Source organism: Callorhinus ursinus, unplaced genomic scaffold (assembly GCF_003265705.2).
Source record: "Callorhinus ursinus isolate GAN/ISIS: 27379988/994484 unplaced genomic scaffold, GSC_fseal_2.0 scaffold49, whole genome shotgun sequence".
In the NCBI taxonomy this organism is placed as follows: Eukaryota; Metazoa; Chordata; class Mammalia; order Carnivora; family Otariidae; genus Callorhinus; species Callorhinus ursinus.
The window spans coordinates 6,733,112-6,752,411 of NW_027397111.1; the positions used below are offsets into that span (position 1 = coordinate 6,733,112).

The following is a 19,300-nucleotide window of genomic DNA, read 5'->3' on the forward strand; positions in this document are numbered from 1 at the left end:
AGTCTCCTGGGAGGTCCAACCACCGTAACCCTGTAGGTACCTTCCTAGAATGGAGAAAGACTTGGAGGAGAACTGTCAGCACAGAGGGCCTTGTCATGTCAGGGTTGTGGTAACCAGCAAAAGACCATTTAAACTGAGTCAACTTAAAATGAAGATCAAAATTTTATAGTAAATAGTGGAAAAGATTTTCAGTAAAATTGTATTATAAAAAAGAAATGATGAAAAGAAATTAATTTAAAGGGTCTCATTGAGATTGTATTGTACAAATGAAATTATGAAAACAAATTATTTTAGCTAGACATATAACAAAAAATTGATTATACGCTACTTTTTTAGAAGGAACAAAGAATTAATTCTGTTGATTTTGGCATTGGTATATTTATTCTTTATACTGACATGATGATCTGTTCATATGAACCACATCCCTCACATTTTACTTTACAGCACCTCTGTTAAGAGATTGTGTGTTTAATATTTAAGGGCTTCATTCATTTTCCCAAGGACCTCTATGGATCCTTCAATATGCAAATCATTTTCTTTTTTGGCCAATACAAATTATCCTTGTAATTTTTTCTTTGTTAGCTGCCCAGCTCCATATGCTCTTCACTGGTCCAAGACCGTGCATGTGAAGTTTTCCAACACTGTTTCCTTTGATTTCATGAACTTTGCACTTGGTTTGCACTTGTACCACCCCATTATATCTGACAGATGTCTGAACTGACCTCAGCCCAAAGGGACAGACACTTGTTAAGTGAGGGAAGAATGTATGAGTGAGCGTTAATTTGGTAAGCGGGTAGACTCTCAGTGAACATTTTCATGTTAGGATGCCATTTGTTTTCTTGCACGTCATAACTGTGGGAACTCAGATAGTAAATACTTAGAAAAGAGTGGCTTCTTGTATCTCCCTACCCCAAACTCGTGGGACTGAGATGTTGCAGAACTTGGCACACTTGGGGAGCCCTTGAATTTCTAAGTGGGAGTGAGCCAAACCCCTATGCATTTGGCCACAGCCAGCCAGCTCAGTGTTTTATTGAACCTCTCTTCCAGGAATGTCATGAGCCTGGTGGGTGCTACTTGTCAGTTGCTCTTTGTGGCTCTAGATTGCTCCTCTGCTCTTCTATGGGTGATGTCTGGTCTTCCCCAAACTGGGTGCTCTGCTGCTGCCCCCTTTCTACTGCTGCTTCTAACCAAGTGTGGACAATTCCCTTAAAACACTGGTAATAGTGGGTTATAAGTTTTAGCCAACAAAAAATTTGTTAAATTTGTTAATCCACTGAAAGTTTGAAGAATTAAAGTAGGGAATGACAGCATAAAGCAAAACATCCACATCTGGATTCAAATGTGACTGCTCCCTCTCCTCGGTCATGACTTTCCCAAGTTCTGTCCCCTTAGCATCCTTACTCCCTAGCCCTGGTTTCCTTCTTACCACAGCCCTTCCTGACCCCTTCCACCTCACTAGTAACAAAAGTGTGCTTAAGTCAGATTCTGATGCAAAATCTGGCTCCTGAATCCTAGTCAGCTCCCCCAAACAGCTGTCATGCCATGCTCCCCAAGAATACAAGTGTTCCTAAAAAAAATAAAAATAAAAGATTGGCAATGCTACAACTTGATCGTTAATGAAGAGATCCTTTTACACTGAGTTTAGTTTACCTTTAGTTCATCATCTCACCTCTCTAAATAAAAGAACCTTTAAGCCTTCTCAGGAGACTAAGACAAGATAGCACAAAAGCCTGCTGGCTCTTCTTACCATCACGACTTCAAACCACACCTAGGTGTAGCTCCACTGGGTCAGAGGTGAGCGTGAGTTTCCAGGCACAGCCAAGCCAGGGGAGGGAATCCATAAGCTAACCACAGACTTGAGGGTCAGAGAGCCCTAGCTGAACAGCAGGAGCTCCAGATTCCAGCTTTCCACAAGGTCACTCTCCTGCTGACCTTGAACCAGACCAGACTTCTGTAACATGAGGGGGTGGGCCCCCATGGCCTCTGAAGGTCCTTCAAATGCCATGATTCTATCTCTGTGCTTGTGGGAAGTCAAGACAATAAAGGGGATGTTTGTGGTACCGATAGCCTCTGCATTGCTGGAGCCTAGTAGGAGAAGGACCCATGAGGACTTCAGGTGAGCTGATGCCCTTAAGGGAGGACCATTAACACAGGATTTAAGAAGGTGGACTCTGGAATCAGACCAAGCTGGGCTCCTCCACATCCTGGTCAAAAGGCCTGTGAGCCTGTTAACTTTTCTGTGCCTCTGTTTCCTCATCTCTTCCTCAGGGCAAGTGTTAGTGGCTGCCTCCTAGACTCTGGTCGGCCCAGCCCTCTAGTACCTTTTTTGGCTTGAGGGACCATGGGGCTGGGGCAGGTTAGACCCTAGACTGAAGGCGACATCAGATTCAGTATCCTTTTATTCTCTGCTCTTACTGACAGGCACTAGGCCTCCTTGAGTTTTCCAGAAGCCCACCAGCATTGTCCGTGAAGAGCACCTCCCCCTTTGCACCCATCAGACAACCGTCATTGGGCTTGTCAGGCAGCCACAGCCTCAGGGGAGGGTCAGGCCTTGTGAACAGGGCTGGAGCCTCCAGGGGCTGGAGCCCAAGTCCCTGGGAGCAGCGGAAACCAGGCAGCCAGGAAAGCAGGATTGGTTAGGAGGATTTGGCTGAAATTCCCAGTACCGTGTGAACTCCCTCTCTGTGAGGCAGGCAAAGAACCAGAGCATCCTTCTGAGTTTACAGCTCCCCCGGGTCCAGCCCTACTTCTAGTTCCTCAAGCCCCAGCCCCCATTTCCCAATGCTAACATGAACACTAGCTGAGACCTTCTCACACAAAAACACAAATGCTGTAGACCTAGATCCTGTTTTCCTTTCTGCATGCATGCGCACACACACACCCTTGAGGTCCCTAATCAGAAGCTATAATCAAGACCCACAAAGAAATAAAGCTTCCAGACAATGCACTCTGTGAAGTTGTTGTCCTGAGTGTGTTTTCTGGGTTGGCCCTAGAACAGGGAGGGGCTCAAAGGAATGAGCTTGTAGCCAAGAGGTCTGGCAGGAATAAAAGCTATCAGGACACAAGCCTGGGACCTTAAGGGACCACAGAATGACAGACCATCAGAGTTAAGAGCTAGAAGGGATACTAGATCTCATCTAAGACCCTTCCCTCTCAGGCAGGCAAAGTTCTGCATAATGTGAGCCCCCAAACAGTTATCTGGAAGCTTGTGAAACCCGGATTCCTCCGCCAACCCAGGCCTATTGAAGCAGAGTCTTCTGGGGTGGGTCTTGGGAGTTTATAGGAGTAGCTCCATACAGGGGAACTGCTCACCTCACAAGGAAGTCTGTGCTGTGGTTGGCCAGCTCCGCTTGCTGGTCAAGCTGGAACTGCCTCCCTGTGACTCCTCCTCACTTCTGCCCTTCACAACTGCCTATAGTGGGGTGAAAACCTACAGATGCAGGAAGGCAGTTTACACATCTTCCCAGAGTCCTCTTTCCTCTGTTCCTCCAGGCTTTGCTCCCAAATCTCTCCTCTGGGCACATACCCACCTATCTCCCCATAATCATGGGGCACCAGACCTGGCCCCGAGCCCCAGAGGCAGCGAGGCCAGGACATCAACTATTTCCTGGCCTGTGATCAGCAGCCATATCAGAAAGCTGACTTGTTGGAACAGCATGGCTTCCTGATAAGTGCTTTGCAAACCTGAGTGTGCAAAGAGGTTCAGGTCAGCTCTAACAGCTGGCTCTAGTTTCCACCCAGACAATCTCCATCCTCTTTCAGGGGTTTCTGGAAGCTCCCAGGTGTAGGTCAATGTGAACTCATGAGTAGGCCTCCATCTTTCACATCATCTGTTCCAGTAGCCCCCCTTCCACCACCCCCTGACCAACTCCCACCCCCATCTCCATTGTCCACAACACTTAATAATAATGCCAGGCATTATTCTACTGTATGAACTTATTTAACTTTCAGTCAACCTTATGAGGTAAGTATCATTATCCCCATTTCATAGCTGAGGAAGCTGAAGCACAGAGAAGTTAAGCAGCTTCCTCCAAGATCATATAGCTCATAAGCAGCAGGCCCAGGATTTGAACCCAGGCAGCCTGGCCTCAGAGCCCATACTCTTAGTCTCTACCCTGCACTAAATACTGTTTGTCTCTGGGGCCCTCTATGAGAACCCTTGGTGCCTGAGCCAGGGGTATACTGTCCTGTGCTTCCAAAGTCCTTGTCTGAGATGGCCACCCTGGGCCCCTACAAATACACTGCCATGCACACTCCAAAGCACTGCAGGGTCTTATTTCTGCTTGCCATCCTCTCAGATGCCTAAGCCCATGGGGCCAGAAAATACAGTTCCGTGTCACACATCCTGCTGAGACACTGTACTGCCTATGCCTTTTTCATTCTTTTTCAGCCATCAGACAATAAAACAGGCCAACTCAATGCACACTGACTCCTAGAAACACAGATCACTATGCAATTCCTGGTTCAGGCTACACACGAGTTACTCTCTCTGTACATCTCCCTATGTGCCTACTTTGTACTGCACTTTCTGATCCTCTAAACAACTTGATGCCTAACCGTGTTATACAGCAGCATCTTGTTGACTTAAGATTACCGCAGCACTCAACAAACCAGTGGCATCCCTGCTCCCATTCCTCTCCCTACCTCTAATTTTTAATTAACTGAAAATTAGGTTGGAATGTGCTCTGGAGAATCAGCCCTCTGTGTGTGGCCCTAACAGCAAGGGATCTGCTGTGGAGCTCCTAGAACCTCTGACCACAAAGCTGCTGGGCCTCCTCTTTTGGCTCAGAATTAGAGATCATCGTAGCTGCTGCCATGACAAATCTGGAATTCTCTCCTTGTTTGTGTCAATGTAGTGAGGGACCCATCCTGGCTTACCAACATCAGTCAGCAGGCCAGACCCAGAGCTGAGCCTGCTCAACTGTCCTTTTAGAAGAGAAAAATACCAAGCAGCCCTCCCCAAGCAGCCAGGGAGTTCTGGAAGGGACAGGAAATGCTTCCATTTCATAGAGATGCAAGGTATAGGTAGTGTGGCAGTGTGGAAAGAGCTGGGCTTTACATACCTGAGTGGGACCTGGGGTGAGTTACTCATTTTGCCTGTTTCCTCATCTGCAAGCCAAGCCTGATAGTAATAGCTGCTAATAACGGTGAACTTTTAAGGAAACTTTCCTATGTTCCAGACACTGTGCTAGGTTTTTCAAACACTTTATCTCATTTAATGTTCAGAAAATCTCTGTGGGATAGGTACTATTGTTACTCCATTTAGGGATGAAGACTTGAAGCACAGAAAAGTAAAATAATGTGTACTAGCTAATACAGCTAAGTCACTGAGCCTAGAGTCAAGCCCCAGGCAGCTTGACTTTAATTACCAGAATAACATATATAAAGTGTGAAGCAAGGTTCTCATCTGATAATGGGTCTCAGTCCCTAATACAGCACAAAACAGTTTTTAAAAATTTTTACAGGGGCGCCTGGGTGGCTCAGTCATTAAGCGTCTGCCTTCGGCTCAGGTCATGATCCCAGGGTCCTGGGATCGAGCCCCACATCGGGCTCCCTGCTCAGCAGGAAGCCTGCTTCTCCCTCTCCCACTTCCCCTGCTTGTGTTCCCTCTCTCGCTGTGTCTCTCTCTGTCAAATAAATAAAATCTTAAAAAAAAGTTTTTATTATGTTACTGCAATTGATGTCCTAACCCCACTGTGAGGACAGCGATCATCATCCCCAGGGAAGTGGAAGTTCAGAGCAGTTAGGTACCATATCCAGATGCAGGGAAAGAAGCTAAACATGGGGCTCCTACCATGTTCTAAGCTAAACTCTTTATATTCATTATCTCAGATAACCTTCTTAATGCCCTATAAGGTAGCTATGACCATACCTAGTTTATACATTAGGAAACTAAGGCTTGGGAGGTTAAGTCAGTTGTCTAAAGGACATAACATGGAAGCTGCAAGATCTGGATTCTACTGCCTCATGGCTGTAAGCTGAGGAAACAGGGCTAGAATCATTATTTTTTTCTTTCTAGTCCAGAAACTACCCCACTATACCACAACAGAGTTTGAGCATACAGGGAAGGGATAACTATTCACTTACACATGATAGGAACCCAATAAATATGGTATTGAGTTGAACTTATTCAATAGAGTTGACCCTTGAACAATGTGGGAGTTAGGGACGCCAACCCCGCTGCACAGTTGAAAATCCATGTATAACTTTTCAGTCTTGAAAAACTTAACTACTAATAGACTACTGTTGACTGGAAGACTTTCTGACAGCATAAACAGTCATGAACACATAGTTTGTGTGTTATATGTATTATACACTGTATTCTTATAAAGTTAGGTAGAGAAAAGGTTATTAAGAAAATCATAAGGAAGAGAGAATACTTTTACAGTACCATACTATTAAAAAAAACCCCACATATAAGTTCTAACCCATGTTGTTCAAGAGTTAATTGTAAATATTTACTGAATTCATTCAACGAATGTTTATTAAGCACTAAGGCCCCACTTGCAAGAGAGTTCACCACCCCATGGATTTACAGTCTAATGACGACTTCTTTCTGATCTAATTTGCTTTGTGTTCTGCTGTGTTCTCTTCCCTGATCAGGAATTGGGGGATCCTTGGTGGTCTTGCTATCCCCAGGAATATCTAGAGCCTAACAACATGCTTTACCATGTAAAGTAAATTGCCAGCTTTTCTCTTCATTTTATCCTCCCTTGCCTGATCAGGCCCCGTCTTCACTGGCCAGCAGACTGGGGTTCAGTCTACATCTCCTCAGAGACCCCTTGAGAAATGTGTGAGAAAAAGGTTTGGGACTCAAAGAATCAATGGTCTGTAAGGAATGGGATGAAGACAAAATAGTGCACCTAAAACCCTGGGAACCTGGTGACAGCTGTGTGGAGTGGGGACATGCCCCCACCTCACCCAGTGGGCCTCCTCATGCCAGGCTTCCTATGTAACAGGTGCTGCTCTAAGCACTTTACATGCAGTAACCTCACAACAACTCCAGGAAGTAGGTATGATTATCACAACAACTCTAGGAAGTAGGTATGATTATTATTCCACTTTACAGATGCGAAAGCTGAGGTAGGTAAGTACACTCTAAACACTAGAAACTGGCCAGTACCTTGAATGTCCAATTGAGGGTTTTGAATTAATCCTCTCTGAGCTCATTTCCATTTATCATTACCTTTTGCAAGAACAGCCTCAATTACAATCTTCAGTGAAATATCTTCAAGTGAATTATCAGTAAAACATTAGGATCTAATGTATGAGATATTGGAGCCATCTATTGGGCACCTGCCATGTGGTCTCATTCCCTCAAGGTAGATATTATTATCTTTACTTTATAGAAGAAGAAACTGAATTTCTACAAGGGTAAGTAATTGCCAAAGGCCACATAACTGTGCTGTGGTTGAGTAGAGATTCAAACCCGAGTTTCCTGCTAAAGTGTTTCTGTTAGCTTTGCCTCCTTTCTTAGCTCCACCCACCAGTAAAGCCAGTGTCCTAGACACCAAAGGCCCTAGGCATGGGGGGCAGTTGCTTGATGCCCCATCCTTTATGGAAAAGAGGCTTAGAAAGGGCCAGGAGGACAGTTCCACCAGTATGGCTTCTAGTGGTTCTGGTCACAGAGTAAGAACTTTGAGATTGTAGCTGTGGAAGTGCTGAAGAAAAAGCAGAAAGTGTTTTGGAAATGTTGATTGTTACAGAAGGTCAGAAATGTATGTTAAAATTATTTGTCTTTAGTTCCTACAATGATCAAAGGAGTAGCTTACCATTTTTTGTTTCTCTGATTCTCCATCTCCTGTCTCCTGTCTTATGTTACACATAAGCAACTTAGGTCAGGGGCTGTGTCTTTTATGTGTGTATCTCCAATTCTCAACATAGGCTCTAGTATGTGGTGGGAGCTCAAGGAAGGATGAATGAATGTGACAGATGGGCAGGTAGATGGATGGATGGATGGATAGATGGATGGATGGATGGATGGATGGATGGATGGATGGATGGATAGATGGATGATAGGTTGGGTGGATAATAACTGGGTGGATGGATGGATGGATGATAGGCTGGGTGGATAGGTTGAGTGGATAACTGGCTGGATGATTAAATGTCTGGATTGGAGAGAGGAAGAAATGAAGGAACAGGAGGAAAAGAAGGGAGGAGGAGAAGTTAGATTTCCACTGCCCTCTACCCAGAATGAATGGCTAGCTGGGTGATACATGCTCCACTGAGTAGGACTAATAGACATTGCATGTATCCACACTCCTAGTGTCTGTTGGCATGAGAGTGAAAACAGTAATGAAGAGGGCAGGATAATCCAGTGGTTGTTGATCCCTGGCTTCTAGGAATACAGGAAAGAGGGTTCATCAGAGGCAAGGCAGGCCTTGGGTGCACAGGGTGATCCACAAGGTGGGCACTGGGGAGCTTAGGGGAGCCAGAACCTAGTCCTCAGTGCTTGATAGGGAAGAGCCCCATGTCTAGCAGTCTTCAGCAGAGGCATTTCTGCTCTCTCCCATGCACTTAGGACTTGCTGCTGGAATAATCACTTCCTCGAGAGTCCCCAGGGTCCTTTTATCCTATCACAAGAGCACCAACTTCTCTTTGTGGCCAGGGCCCCTCTCTCAGAGGCCGTCCCTGTTTGCCCTCCAGGCTATGAGAGAGGGACCTGGGGATACAGCCACCACAAGGCCCAACCTCTACCACTACCCTCACCATCATCATCATCATCACTATTGTTGCTTTATCTTGTCTAATCCTTAAACAAGCCTGGAAAATGGGGATTATTAGCTCCACATAATGTTTAAGAATATGAAACTCAGAAAAGTTAAGTAAAGTACCCAAGGTCATCCAGGTGTGATTCTGGCTAGTGTTCCCCAACTTCATTACCCCACACTGGCTTCTAGTAGGATCCTTCTCTCCCAGGCTATCTGCCAGGGCCCAAGTGCAGGAGCTAAACTCCTCAGTCCTGCCAGGGCTGGAGCTGTTGCTTAGAGCTTCCTAGTCCAGGCTTAGTCATGTGACATTGGGGAAAGGAAGATAATATTCCCATCTATGACACTGGCCTATATTTATCCCTGCACCCAGGCAGTTAGGAAACTGTTGCGCATTCCTGGGAATTTATGAGTGAAATAAACATTTAAATGTTTCTATAAGGTTTATTTAAGGAGAACAAAATGTGACCTGCTGGCTTATTATAGGGTGAACTTGTGGGGAGACAGCCCAGGCTCCTAGTGCTTGGCTGACTCCAGGGAAGGGAAATGGACCCCTGGGGTGGCTGGGCCCATGGGAAGGTAAGGGGATGCCCATGCTATCTCTCTTCCAGCTGTATGTTCAAACTTGTGCTGGCTGGAGGGCTTCCTAGAAGAAGAGGTTTGTGAGGGAGGGGGCCGCTTGGGAGAAGAACAGAGGAGTGTCAGAGTGTCCTGCACATACCAGGAACCAGGGGAGGTGAGACCAAAGACCAGGGGAAACAATTGTTAAGAGCAGCATGGTGGAGTGGGAAGGCCAACAAGCTTGGTGTGTTGTCCTTCTTTCCCACTATTTACCAGCTGTACAGCCCTGGACAAGTCTGTTTTTTCATTGGTAAAGTGGGGACTGAAGGGGAAAAAAGGGGGAGAGAAAAGAAATGTATCCATTGCCTATTCCATGCTCAGGGACTTCACTTTCCTCTTCATGATTTGATGACATCAGGGAGGCACTATCATCCCCCATTTGTAGATGGGTATCCTGAGGTTCATTCATAGAATTGCTGGAGAGGATGAAGTGAGGAACCACACCAGAAGTGTCTGGGACAGGGCCCCACACATAGTAGGTCTAAGAAAGTGTCACTGCCCTCTACCCACATTTGTTCCTTTGCTTCTTGTGTCTGTAACCCACAAAGGGCAGCTCTACTTGAGCTGAGGGGCAGACGGTGAGAGAGGAAGTGGGACCAGGTGAAGGTGGCCTTGGAGGTGGGCTTCTCTGAGAGTCAATGATTACAAGATGACTCTGGGAGTCATTTATTACAAGACCATTGGAGCTTGTGTGGTCAGATGCCCAGGGGAGATGCTCTGTGGCTTCATGACCAGAAGGGCAAGGCCTTCCTAATTTAACTCTACATGGTTGATCAGACTCAAAACTAAGAACAACAATCTCCTCAAAACCAAACTCCAAAGTAATTAATTCAGCCCCAAAGGTAACAATAACAGAATATAACATCTGACACTTAATAAGCATTTACTAAGTGCCAGGTGCTCTTCTATGAGCTTTCCATCTGGAGCTGTACATTTAGCAAATGAAAACACAGTTATGTCCATGCAATATTTGGGACACACACAACACTAAAAAAATTATTTGTTGTTTATTTGAAGTCCAAATATAACTGGACATTCCGTATTTTAACTGGCAATCTTATTTCTATATCAATCCATTTAATTATTGTAACTACCCTGTGAGATAGTTTTTTTACAGATGAGGTAACCAAGGCACAGAGAGGTGAGGTAACTTGCCCAAGGTCACACAGCTAGTAAGTGAGAAGCTGTGTCATGCATGAATTCCCGTGGCTCCCAAACCCGAGGCCCTTGAAGTCCTGAAGCCAGTAACTTCACTGGCAGACTCTGTGTTTGGACACGCTGCACTGCAAGCTTCCTTGAGGCCCTGTCTTCTGTTTGGCAGCTCAGGGTGGGAGCAGGGAGGAGTATTTACACTCATCACACACACTAAAATCTGGCAGAATTCACTCCAGGGGGCCCCTGGAATCTCTCACTCTCTCCTGGATTCCGGTCTCCCTAGTGCCTGCTGAACTGAAACAGCCCGCAGAAGACCGAATGTTCCCCGCAAAAACAGTTTTGCTCAGAGCTTGTTCAACCATTCTGTGTACCGGTTAGGGAAAGGACACTTTGATTTTATTACTGTATATTTTGCACACATCGGAAAGAGAGAGTGAGGAGCATTCCAGGACATTCCATCAGGGGATTAGAGGATTTCTCCCTGATTGCTTTATGCTTCCTGGTTTTTAAGCAGCTTTGAATTGTGTGTGTTTGTGGTTACATGCTTGGCACTTGCCACCCATGGCTTGTTTCTGCCTTTCTGTGTGAGCACCTCTGCCCTTCTCTGAGTAAGGGTGCCTACAGTCCCATACATGATAGCCACCTCAGGAGAGTTTTTCCTGAAAGTGGCCTTTAGCCAGGAGGCAGAGAAAACTTCCACCAGAAAGCAGTTCCTCCAGTGTGTTGCAGACCATTTATGTCACAGTCAACACTAAGGGCACCAGGCCCTGGGTGCTACCTGGGGTGGAGGGGGGCGGGGTTTACTTTCCTCACTCCCCATCCCACTGTGCTAACTGGGAAGCATTTCAGAGGCCTGCCTAGTTCACTTTTCTCTTCCCGGGCCCTAGCATAGACCATAGCACATAACAAGCATTCGGTGAGTTTGCTGGATGAATGAAGAGAATAAAGCGTAATAACGTGCGAAAGTGTACACAGTGACCTCTCTTAGACTCTAAGACTTTTGAAAACTGAGTCGATCATAAAAAGAAACGTTAGACAATCTGTACAATAAGTAAATTGATGGAGCTGGAAGAGTAAATTGAGGAGGGAGGGAGAGGAAGAGGGGCTTCAGGTGGGGAGGGTAAGCAAGTGAAAAGTCAAAGGGCAGAGGTGAGGGAGGATGGGAGTTAAGCATTCCATGTCCTTTGAGAGGTGAGAGTGAAGAATGGAGTTCTTTTTGTATTGCTTTTTTTGTCTGCTGAATAATTCTTTAAAGAAATCTTTCTCAGAGCCTAGACCACATGGATCACAGATTCATTAGGTTTCAAGTCCAACAGTTTAACCTCAGAGTCAAACCATGAATGGTTAGGAAAGGCATGCATTCCTCTTTATCTCCTGGGGATGTTTATATTTATCAAATTATCTCCCCATTTTTATAGCCTCCTGTTTTTATATCTTAGATTTTATTGCTGGTTGCTTCAAATTGCTTTGGGAAATAGGTAGTGTGTCAAGAAAATTAAATCAATAAATGAATTGTATTCTACTTACTCAGCTGCCTGAATATATGAAACTCTTGGAGGTATATACTATAATCCCATCAGCACTACCACAAATTTTCTTTCAGAATGCAACATGAAGAAGGTGATGTTTGGTTCTCCTGCCCCTCTTATGTAGACCTACCCTATCTGCATTAATGCCTGCTGGGAATTCATAAAAGCCCACCTTAAGGGATGGCAGAAACCATATGATATAATGAGCATGAAAATGATATGTTAGCCAAAGTGCATTTCTTCCTGTTCACTTGAGGATTCATAGAAATTCTCTAAATATGAAAAACATGAATAAGGTAATTTCTAGAGCTCAAACTGTCATGGTCAAAATAAACTCCACCCAGGGAAGGAACTTCAAACATACTGTAAGCACAGACAGTGTCTCAAATGGAATCCCCATGGTAGCAGTCACCAATGAGGCTGTATGGAAAGAAACCTCATCAAGATGATGTGGGAGTTATGCAAGATGAGTAAGTCCTAGAGAGCTATTGTACAGCTTAGTGCCCAGAGTTAACAATACTGTATTGTACACCTAAAAGTTTGTTAAGGGGGTAGATCTTATAAGTGTTCTTATCACTACAACAGCAACAATAATAATAGTAGTAAATAAATAAGAAGGTAGGAAGAAACTTTGGGAAGTGATGGATAGGTTTATGGCATAAATTATGATGAGGGTTTCACAAGTGTATACTTAGCTCTAAACTCATCAAGTTGTATACATGAAATATGTATAGCTTTTCATACGTCAATCATACCTTAATAAAGTGGTTTTTAAAAAAGGTGTCACAAGTGGAAGAGGCTTTAAGCATAAACCTCTTGTGCTCCAGAAAACCATGACAGGTTAAGAATCATGTAGCACAGGGGCAGTAACTTGGATGCTTCAGGGCCAGGCAGGGAGCACAACTGATTGAAGCAGGCCAACAGAAGCAGACCAAGGTTCACTTTGCAGAAATGTAGACCCAAGATTGCTTGGTCAGGAAATCCAGAACTTTATGGGAACTCTTCCAATTATAAAATGTTGGCAACTAATATAAAAACTTATAAACACTACTCGCAGGAAATGGTCCTCCAGGTCTCTGATTTGTACCTCAGAGAATTTGTAGCTCAGAGAATAGGCTAATTCCCTAACCGAGATCCAAGAAACCACATAACAAGAAACCCTTGTAGTGACATGAAGAGAAGCCTCTGGAAAAATTTCAGCCCTTCTTTCTGCTCACTGGAGAATCCACACAATAGAAAACCTCCCCAATTCCTCCATCTTTACCCGTTTTCCCAGTAAAGAGGCACCTGCCCCTGGCCCTGCCTGCCCCAGCTCCAGCCCATGACCTGCCATTTTGACACCCCGATTCCCCTTTTGACCTCAGCAGCTCTTCTGGATACTGTTCCACTGTGTATCATCAAGCCCCACATCATGACCCAAGATCCTCCTGCTTCCCTCCTGGCCCCTTGGAAGGCCCCAGCCTCTCTGCTGCTTGCTGGCCTCCTATGAGGGGACAAAAGGTGGGAAGAACTGAGTAGAGCCATTGTTCATTTTAATGATAATTGTGATTAATGGGTATTTGTAGATCATATGAGACTTATCAAAGTGCAGACACATTCACCATTTCATTTTATTCACACAAACTTCTGAGACAAAGCAGGCCTTTGACGATTTTATAGTTATGGGACTAAGAGACAGGGTAACAAAAGGACAAAGCAAGTGACCATAAAGAGTGACCATCACTAGTCCATCACGTTTATACTATCCACCAAAGGAGCTGTTGCTTTTTGGGGAAACTTCCTGAGCATCTCTTACAAGAGGAGTCCTTGACAGAAAGATGGGTATCTGTGTTCTTGGAGGGACTGGAGCTCGGTAATTTTGAGGATAGATTGGCCAGTCCTGGTTCCAGCCGTAAGCATCACGCTGACTCCCTGTCACTCTACCTTGGCCAACTGTGGGTGTCCAAATGGAGAGTAACACAGCTCCAATTTATTGGAAGCTTCTCAAAATTCCTAGGAAGATGATGGATGCTGTAATAACTGGACATTTTCCATCATCTCAACCAATGTGCACTATGATGACCCATGAATGGATCTCCTGTCAAAATTTCTATGTTCTCTTTGGGTGGTCAAATTATTCCCAAACCTGACCTTCAGTATTCCCCATCTCCAAAACCACAAAGATCAAACTCACTGGGGTAACACCCAATGTCCATCAGAAGCTGGCTCAACCTTTTATGCTACTTCCATTATTTGCCTCTAAATTAGCTTCCTGGACCCAAGTCCAACATGTGTGTGTTTGTATGTTGTAGGATTCCCCTACCAAGAAGCGATTATTTGACACAAGCAGGGCGTCCAAGAACTCAGCTCAATTCTGACACTATCTACCTGGAGACAGACTCAGATCCACAGGTGAAGGATTCTGTCCTACTGCCTTCACTTCAGACACCAGTCACAAGTCCAGGTTGTCACCTGTGCCTCTGATGGACTGGCTAGAAATCAGAGGGTCCCATGATCTCCTCCTCAGGTGTGATAATTTCCTAGAGTGACTCACAGCACTCAGGAAAACCCATTTATTCACTAGGTCAATGATTTATCACAAAGGATATTAAAGGATACAAATCAACAGTCAGATGAAGAGCTGCAGAGGGTGAGGTCCTGAATAAAGGAGCTTCTGTCCTTGTGGAGCTTGGGATGTGGCACAGTGGCATGTGGAAGTGTGCTGGTTCCCCAACATGGAAGCTCTCTTACCCCCCTCCTTTTGGGTTTTTATAGAGGTGTCGTTATGTAGGCATGATTAATTAATTCATTGGCCATTGGGGATTGATTCATCCTCTAGCCCCTTTCCTCTCCCAGGAAGTCAGGGGGTGGGACTGAAAGTTCCAACCCTCTATTCATGGCTGTTTCCCCTGGCAACCAGCTTCCATACTTAGGTGCTTTGCAAAAGTCACCTTCATTAGCATTAACCTAGTTGCAGTGGAAAGGGTTTGTTATAGATAACAAGCCACCCATTTCACCTTTATGGCTCTGAAGGGAGTTTAGGAACTAAGGACAGGAGACCAAATATTATAACAGAAGATTTTCCCATTGCTCTTATCGCTCAGGAAATTCCAAGGGTCTTGGGAGCTGTGAGCCAGGAACTGTGGATAAAGACCAAATGTCTATGAAAAATATATTTTGGTCATCTGAATGACCAAATATATATGTTTTCGTATAAACCACAATACTGCAGCCCCCATCCCTGAACTTTCCTATCTTACATACCCTGGAGTCCATGCTCCGATTACACTGATAAATCCCTAATGCCCAGTTATGCCCTTTGCTAAATGCTGTTCCCTTTGCCCAAAACCTCTCCCCTAATATCTTTGTCTTACAAGCTCCCATTCACCCCTCAAGACCCCGCTGAAATGTCTTCTCCAACTCCCCTGAGGAATTTTTTTTTTCCTTTCCTTTGAGCTTTCACAGAATGTGGTCCATTTCTTATCAGCTTAAATTTATTATAACTATTCATTACTTCTCTATATCCCTTAAGCAAGGGATCTGTGAGGTCTTGAGGGTCTTTGTTTTTTAAGCTGCTCCTGACACATGATGGATAACTAAAGTGTCTTTGTTGAATGAAAGAGAAAAGTAATCTGACAGTAATATAACTATTTATTGAAAATACCAGTCATGTGCTAGGTGCTTTCTCAATATTATTTTTAATCTTCACATCAACCTTGTGAGTTGGATTTTTATGATCATGGGGCACAGAGAGGTTAAATAACTTGCTCAAGGACACATAGCTAATGGATAATGAGCAGAAATCTGAGCATAGGTCTGTATGATTCTTACAAGAGGCAATGCTGCTTCCTACTGCTTCCTATCCAGCCAAAGTCCCTGTCCCAACTTTCTTTCCATGTGTCCAGGGATTCTGAGTGCTTCCTTCTCCTCCAATCCCTGCACCTCCCTCCAGTTGAAGAGGTCCTGGAACACAGGGATCTGGCATTCCCTGGTGGGACTCAGAGACACTTCTCCAGCTTACCCGGCCTTATGATTGAGGCCAAGGGAGGGAGGAGATACAAATGAAAACAGGAAGAGCTGGTTTCATTAAAAATTGTGGGATTTAAGAAGCTTACATAGCACTGTATGGAACCCACTTAACAAGTAATAATGTGAAAAGGAGAGAGATTCTCTTCCCCAGCTTGCAAGGAGTCAATACCTGCACACTAAGTGTTCAAGAATACAGTTCAGCCCTAGATCTGCAAGGGCAGCCCCCAGGCAACGGCTTCAGCAGGGCCAGTAGAAGTGAGAACGCTTATTGCCCAGAGGCTCCAGAAAGACACAGCCCCCAGGGAACGTGGCAATGGGGACCTACTGCTCTGATGCTCCAGGAAGCCACTGCAACAGTGGGACCTGGTGTGACATGCTTGAGAGTGCTGGGAGACAGGCCTTGGCAGGGACGGTAGGGTGTTCACAGAGAGCCCTGACAACACACACCGGTAAGGATGGGCAGGGAAGAAGAGAAGGAAAATGATGAGGGGACATATGAGAAAACCCCTAGAGAGATTGCCAGACATACCTGGGAACAATTCTTAGATGGACATACTACAACAGTGGGTGGCAAAGAACTGGAGAGACTGTGTATTACTGTTACCTAGTCCTATTTTTATCCCCAGTACACTGAGGTGTGGGGAAATGCATGTTGATGTGCATCTTTATGGACCTTATTGTATATCTTATATTGCTTTCATTTTATTCTTTCACTCACTCACTCACTCAATATTTATTGCAGTCCAGATGTGGTTTTACCATTCACATGGCCATCACAGTGTGGTAGTACACCGATTTAACTACAACCTTACTAACCTAGAATGAAATGACTCATGTTTGCTATTAGTAGTTTTGTTTGTTTAGTGGTTTTGAAATACCTCAAAAATCTAAGGACTGGCTAATAACTTTTGTTCTAATTTCAGAAATGTGTATTTATTCAGATAAACATTTTTCAAGGTTACACAATTAAACTGCATATTCCATGACCCATTGAACACATCACCTTTATCGAAATGTCACAATTACCCAATGTGGGATCTCACTGTATCCCCACCCAATGTGTGGGTGCCACCACCTGTTCTCCTGGTCTTCCTCCTTCCCCAACCTGGCTGGCTGCAGCCTGGGGCCTCTGTACCATTCTTTTTCAAGACTGTTAGTGAGGATTAACCAGGGATGGCTTAGAGTTTCCAGAATCTTAGTTTATGAAAAGTAGGCCATGTTAAGCTCAGTGAATGTCTGCTGGGGAACGAAATAGAAACTGCCTTTTTTCATTTTTTCTTTCCTTTTTTCCCCCTGAATAATCCAAATAAACCGTATTCAACCCTTATCAAGATAGTTTTGAGTGTCATAATACTGGAATAAATGCTCCAGCTCCTGGAAGCTTCCACCATCCTAAGCCTAACTCCATCTGTGTTTTATTCTGAACCGCCAGGGCCCTCACACTGCAGGAATATCCTGCAGTCCACCTACCATCATCCTGACTGGGGATGCCAGTTCACCGGAAGGAGAAACTGACAAAAACCTGGTCAACAGGTACATCTCATATGCCTAATCTTTGTGCTGTGAAGAACAATATTCCCTAGCATGTGAGGATTAGATAGCTATATATACTTTTTATAAATCTTCTTTCTTGATCATTTTATTGATGAAATAGAATCAAGCAGTTTTTCCAAATGAGAGCAAGAGCTTGGGACTTGTCCATTTTCTTCCCCCCTCCAAATTATTTGTCTTTTCCTGGATTTGGTTCTTTGTACTTTGCTAGCCTTTAAGCACAAATCATAGCAGGGTAGTTTCCCATAATAACTGCCCAGATATTTGCAAACAGACCTGAGAGATAAGGGTCTTTGACTGGAGAATGCTGCCCCTGGTCAAAGTGGGTCCTGTGGGGAAGATGACCCCTTGGGAAGGACACTGGCTCACGTACTCAGGGATGTCACTGCCTCAGTGTGACACAGCACTAGCATATGCATTGGTCTTGCTGGAGTAAGACTAAGTATAATTTTCAAAAAGCTACAAGGATCATTCTCATACAAAAATATAGTGAGCATGTGTCAAAGATTTATTTAACTCATTGATGAGGAAATCATCCCGATGGCAAAGTCAGTTCAAAAGAGGATACAAGAAATGGAAATATATATATATATATATATATATATATATATATATATATATAATCAGTGGGGAGGAAAAGAATACTGGAATAAGATTACTAAGTTTGATATAAAATAGGTTAATGTTCCACAAGACAATGAAACCTTGTTTTTTATCTTTCTTCCCCAACAGAAATCATCTACATCTCTACCAGACAATTAGTCATATTTTATGAGTTTTCTACAGTTAGATGTTCACTCAGAGTCTGGGCCCTAATAAAAGTAAATAGCCAAAGTTACATTTCCTTAGGGCAGTTTTTCAAAAACTTTAGCAAGCATCAGAATCACCTGGGGGGGACATGTTCAATTACAGATGGCTGGGCCCCACCTCCCAGAGTTTCTGATCCATTTAGTCTGGGGTGGAACCTGAGAATTTGCATTTCTAACAAGTTCTCAAACTTAGACAAGCTCGTAAGACGATGCTCTAGGATGACTTTGAAAGAATATACAGGTATCTGCCTATTTACAAGCTGTGGACAAATTTTCTTTAACAAGATGACTCTGTACTGTCTTTCAGAGCTCACAGTCCCCACAGGAGGCTTTCTCACCGACACTTGAAGGTTTCTACTGCTTCACTGACTTCTGTGGGTAAGGGCTAGTCCAATTATCTTATCTTATTTTTGCAACCAGAGATAGGGGTCCCTCTGAAAGTATGTTTGAGCAAGAAGACTGAGATCTGGCAGCTCAGCCCCTACACTTCTTCTAATTCTCAGGCAGGTCTATACCTACGAGCCCAAGAAGGCAAAGTCAGTCTGCCCTTCTGTGTTGAGCCCAGGAGAAGTATGATATCTAATTTTAATTTATTTTGGTAAAAAACAAGGCCGGAGGATGAAGAGAAAGATGAGGAAGTCAAAGAGACAGAACAGCAGGGTGAGGCTCAATTCTGGGGCACAGGGGCCAGAGCTCTCTACCTCCTGCTAGAAAGGCCCCCATCCAGGTAGGTATGTGTTTGAATGCAAGCATCTCTGACCCAAACACCAGCTCATTATCCAAATGATTTCTCAGGGTCTGTTCTGGACCATTGGAATACAGATATTATATAGACTTGGTCTCTGCCTTCATGTTGCTCATAGTCTATGAAGAGACTGAGAAGTGAACAGATATAATCAAGACACCGTATTATAAGGCC

The 19,300-nt window shown here is 44.3% G+C and overlaps 1 protein-coding gene across 4 annotated transcripts in view; it reads left to right on the forward strand.

Annotated features, from left to right (window-relative positions):
* The window catches only part of IRAG1 (inositol 1,4,5-triphosphate receptor associated 1), a 119,365-nt gene that overhangs the window by 45,530 nt on the left and 54,535 nt on the right, over positions 1–19,300 (forward strand). For all 4 annotated transcript variants that reach the window (XM_073882915.1, XM_025848399.2, XM_073882916.1 and 1 more), the window contains 2 exons: positions 17,454–17,554; positions 18,689–18,759. In XM_073882915.1, the coding sequence (XP_073739016.1) occupies positions 17,454–17,554; positions 18,689–18,759 (172 nt within the window). The remainder of the gene's footprint in view (positions 1–17,453; positions 17,555–18,688; positions 18,760–19,300) is intronic.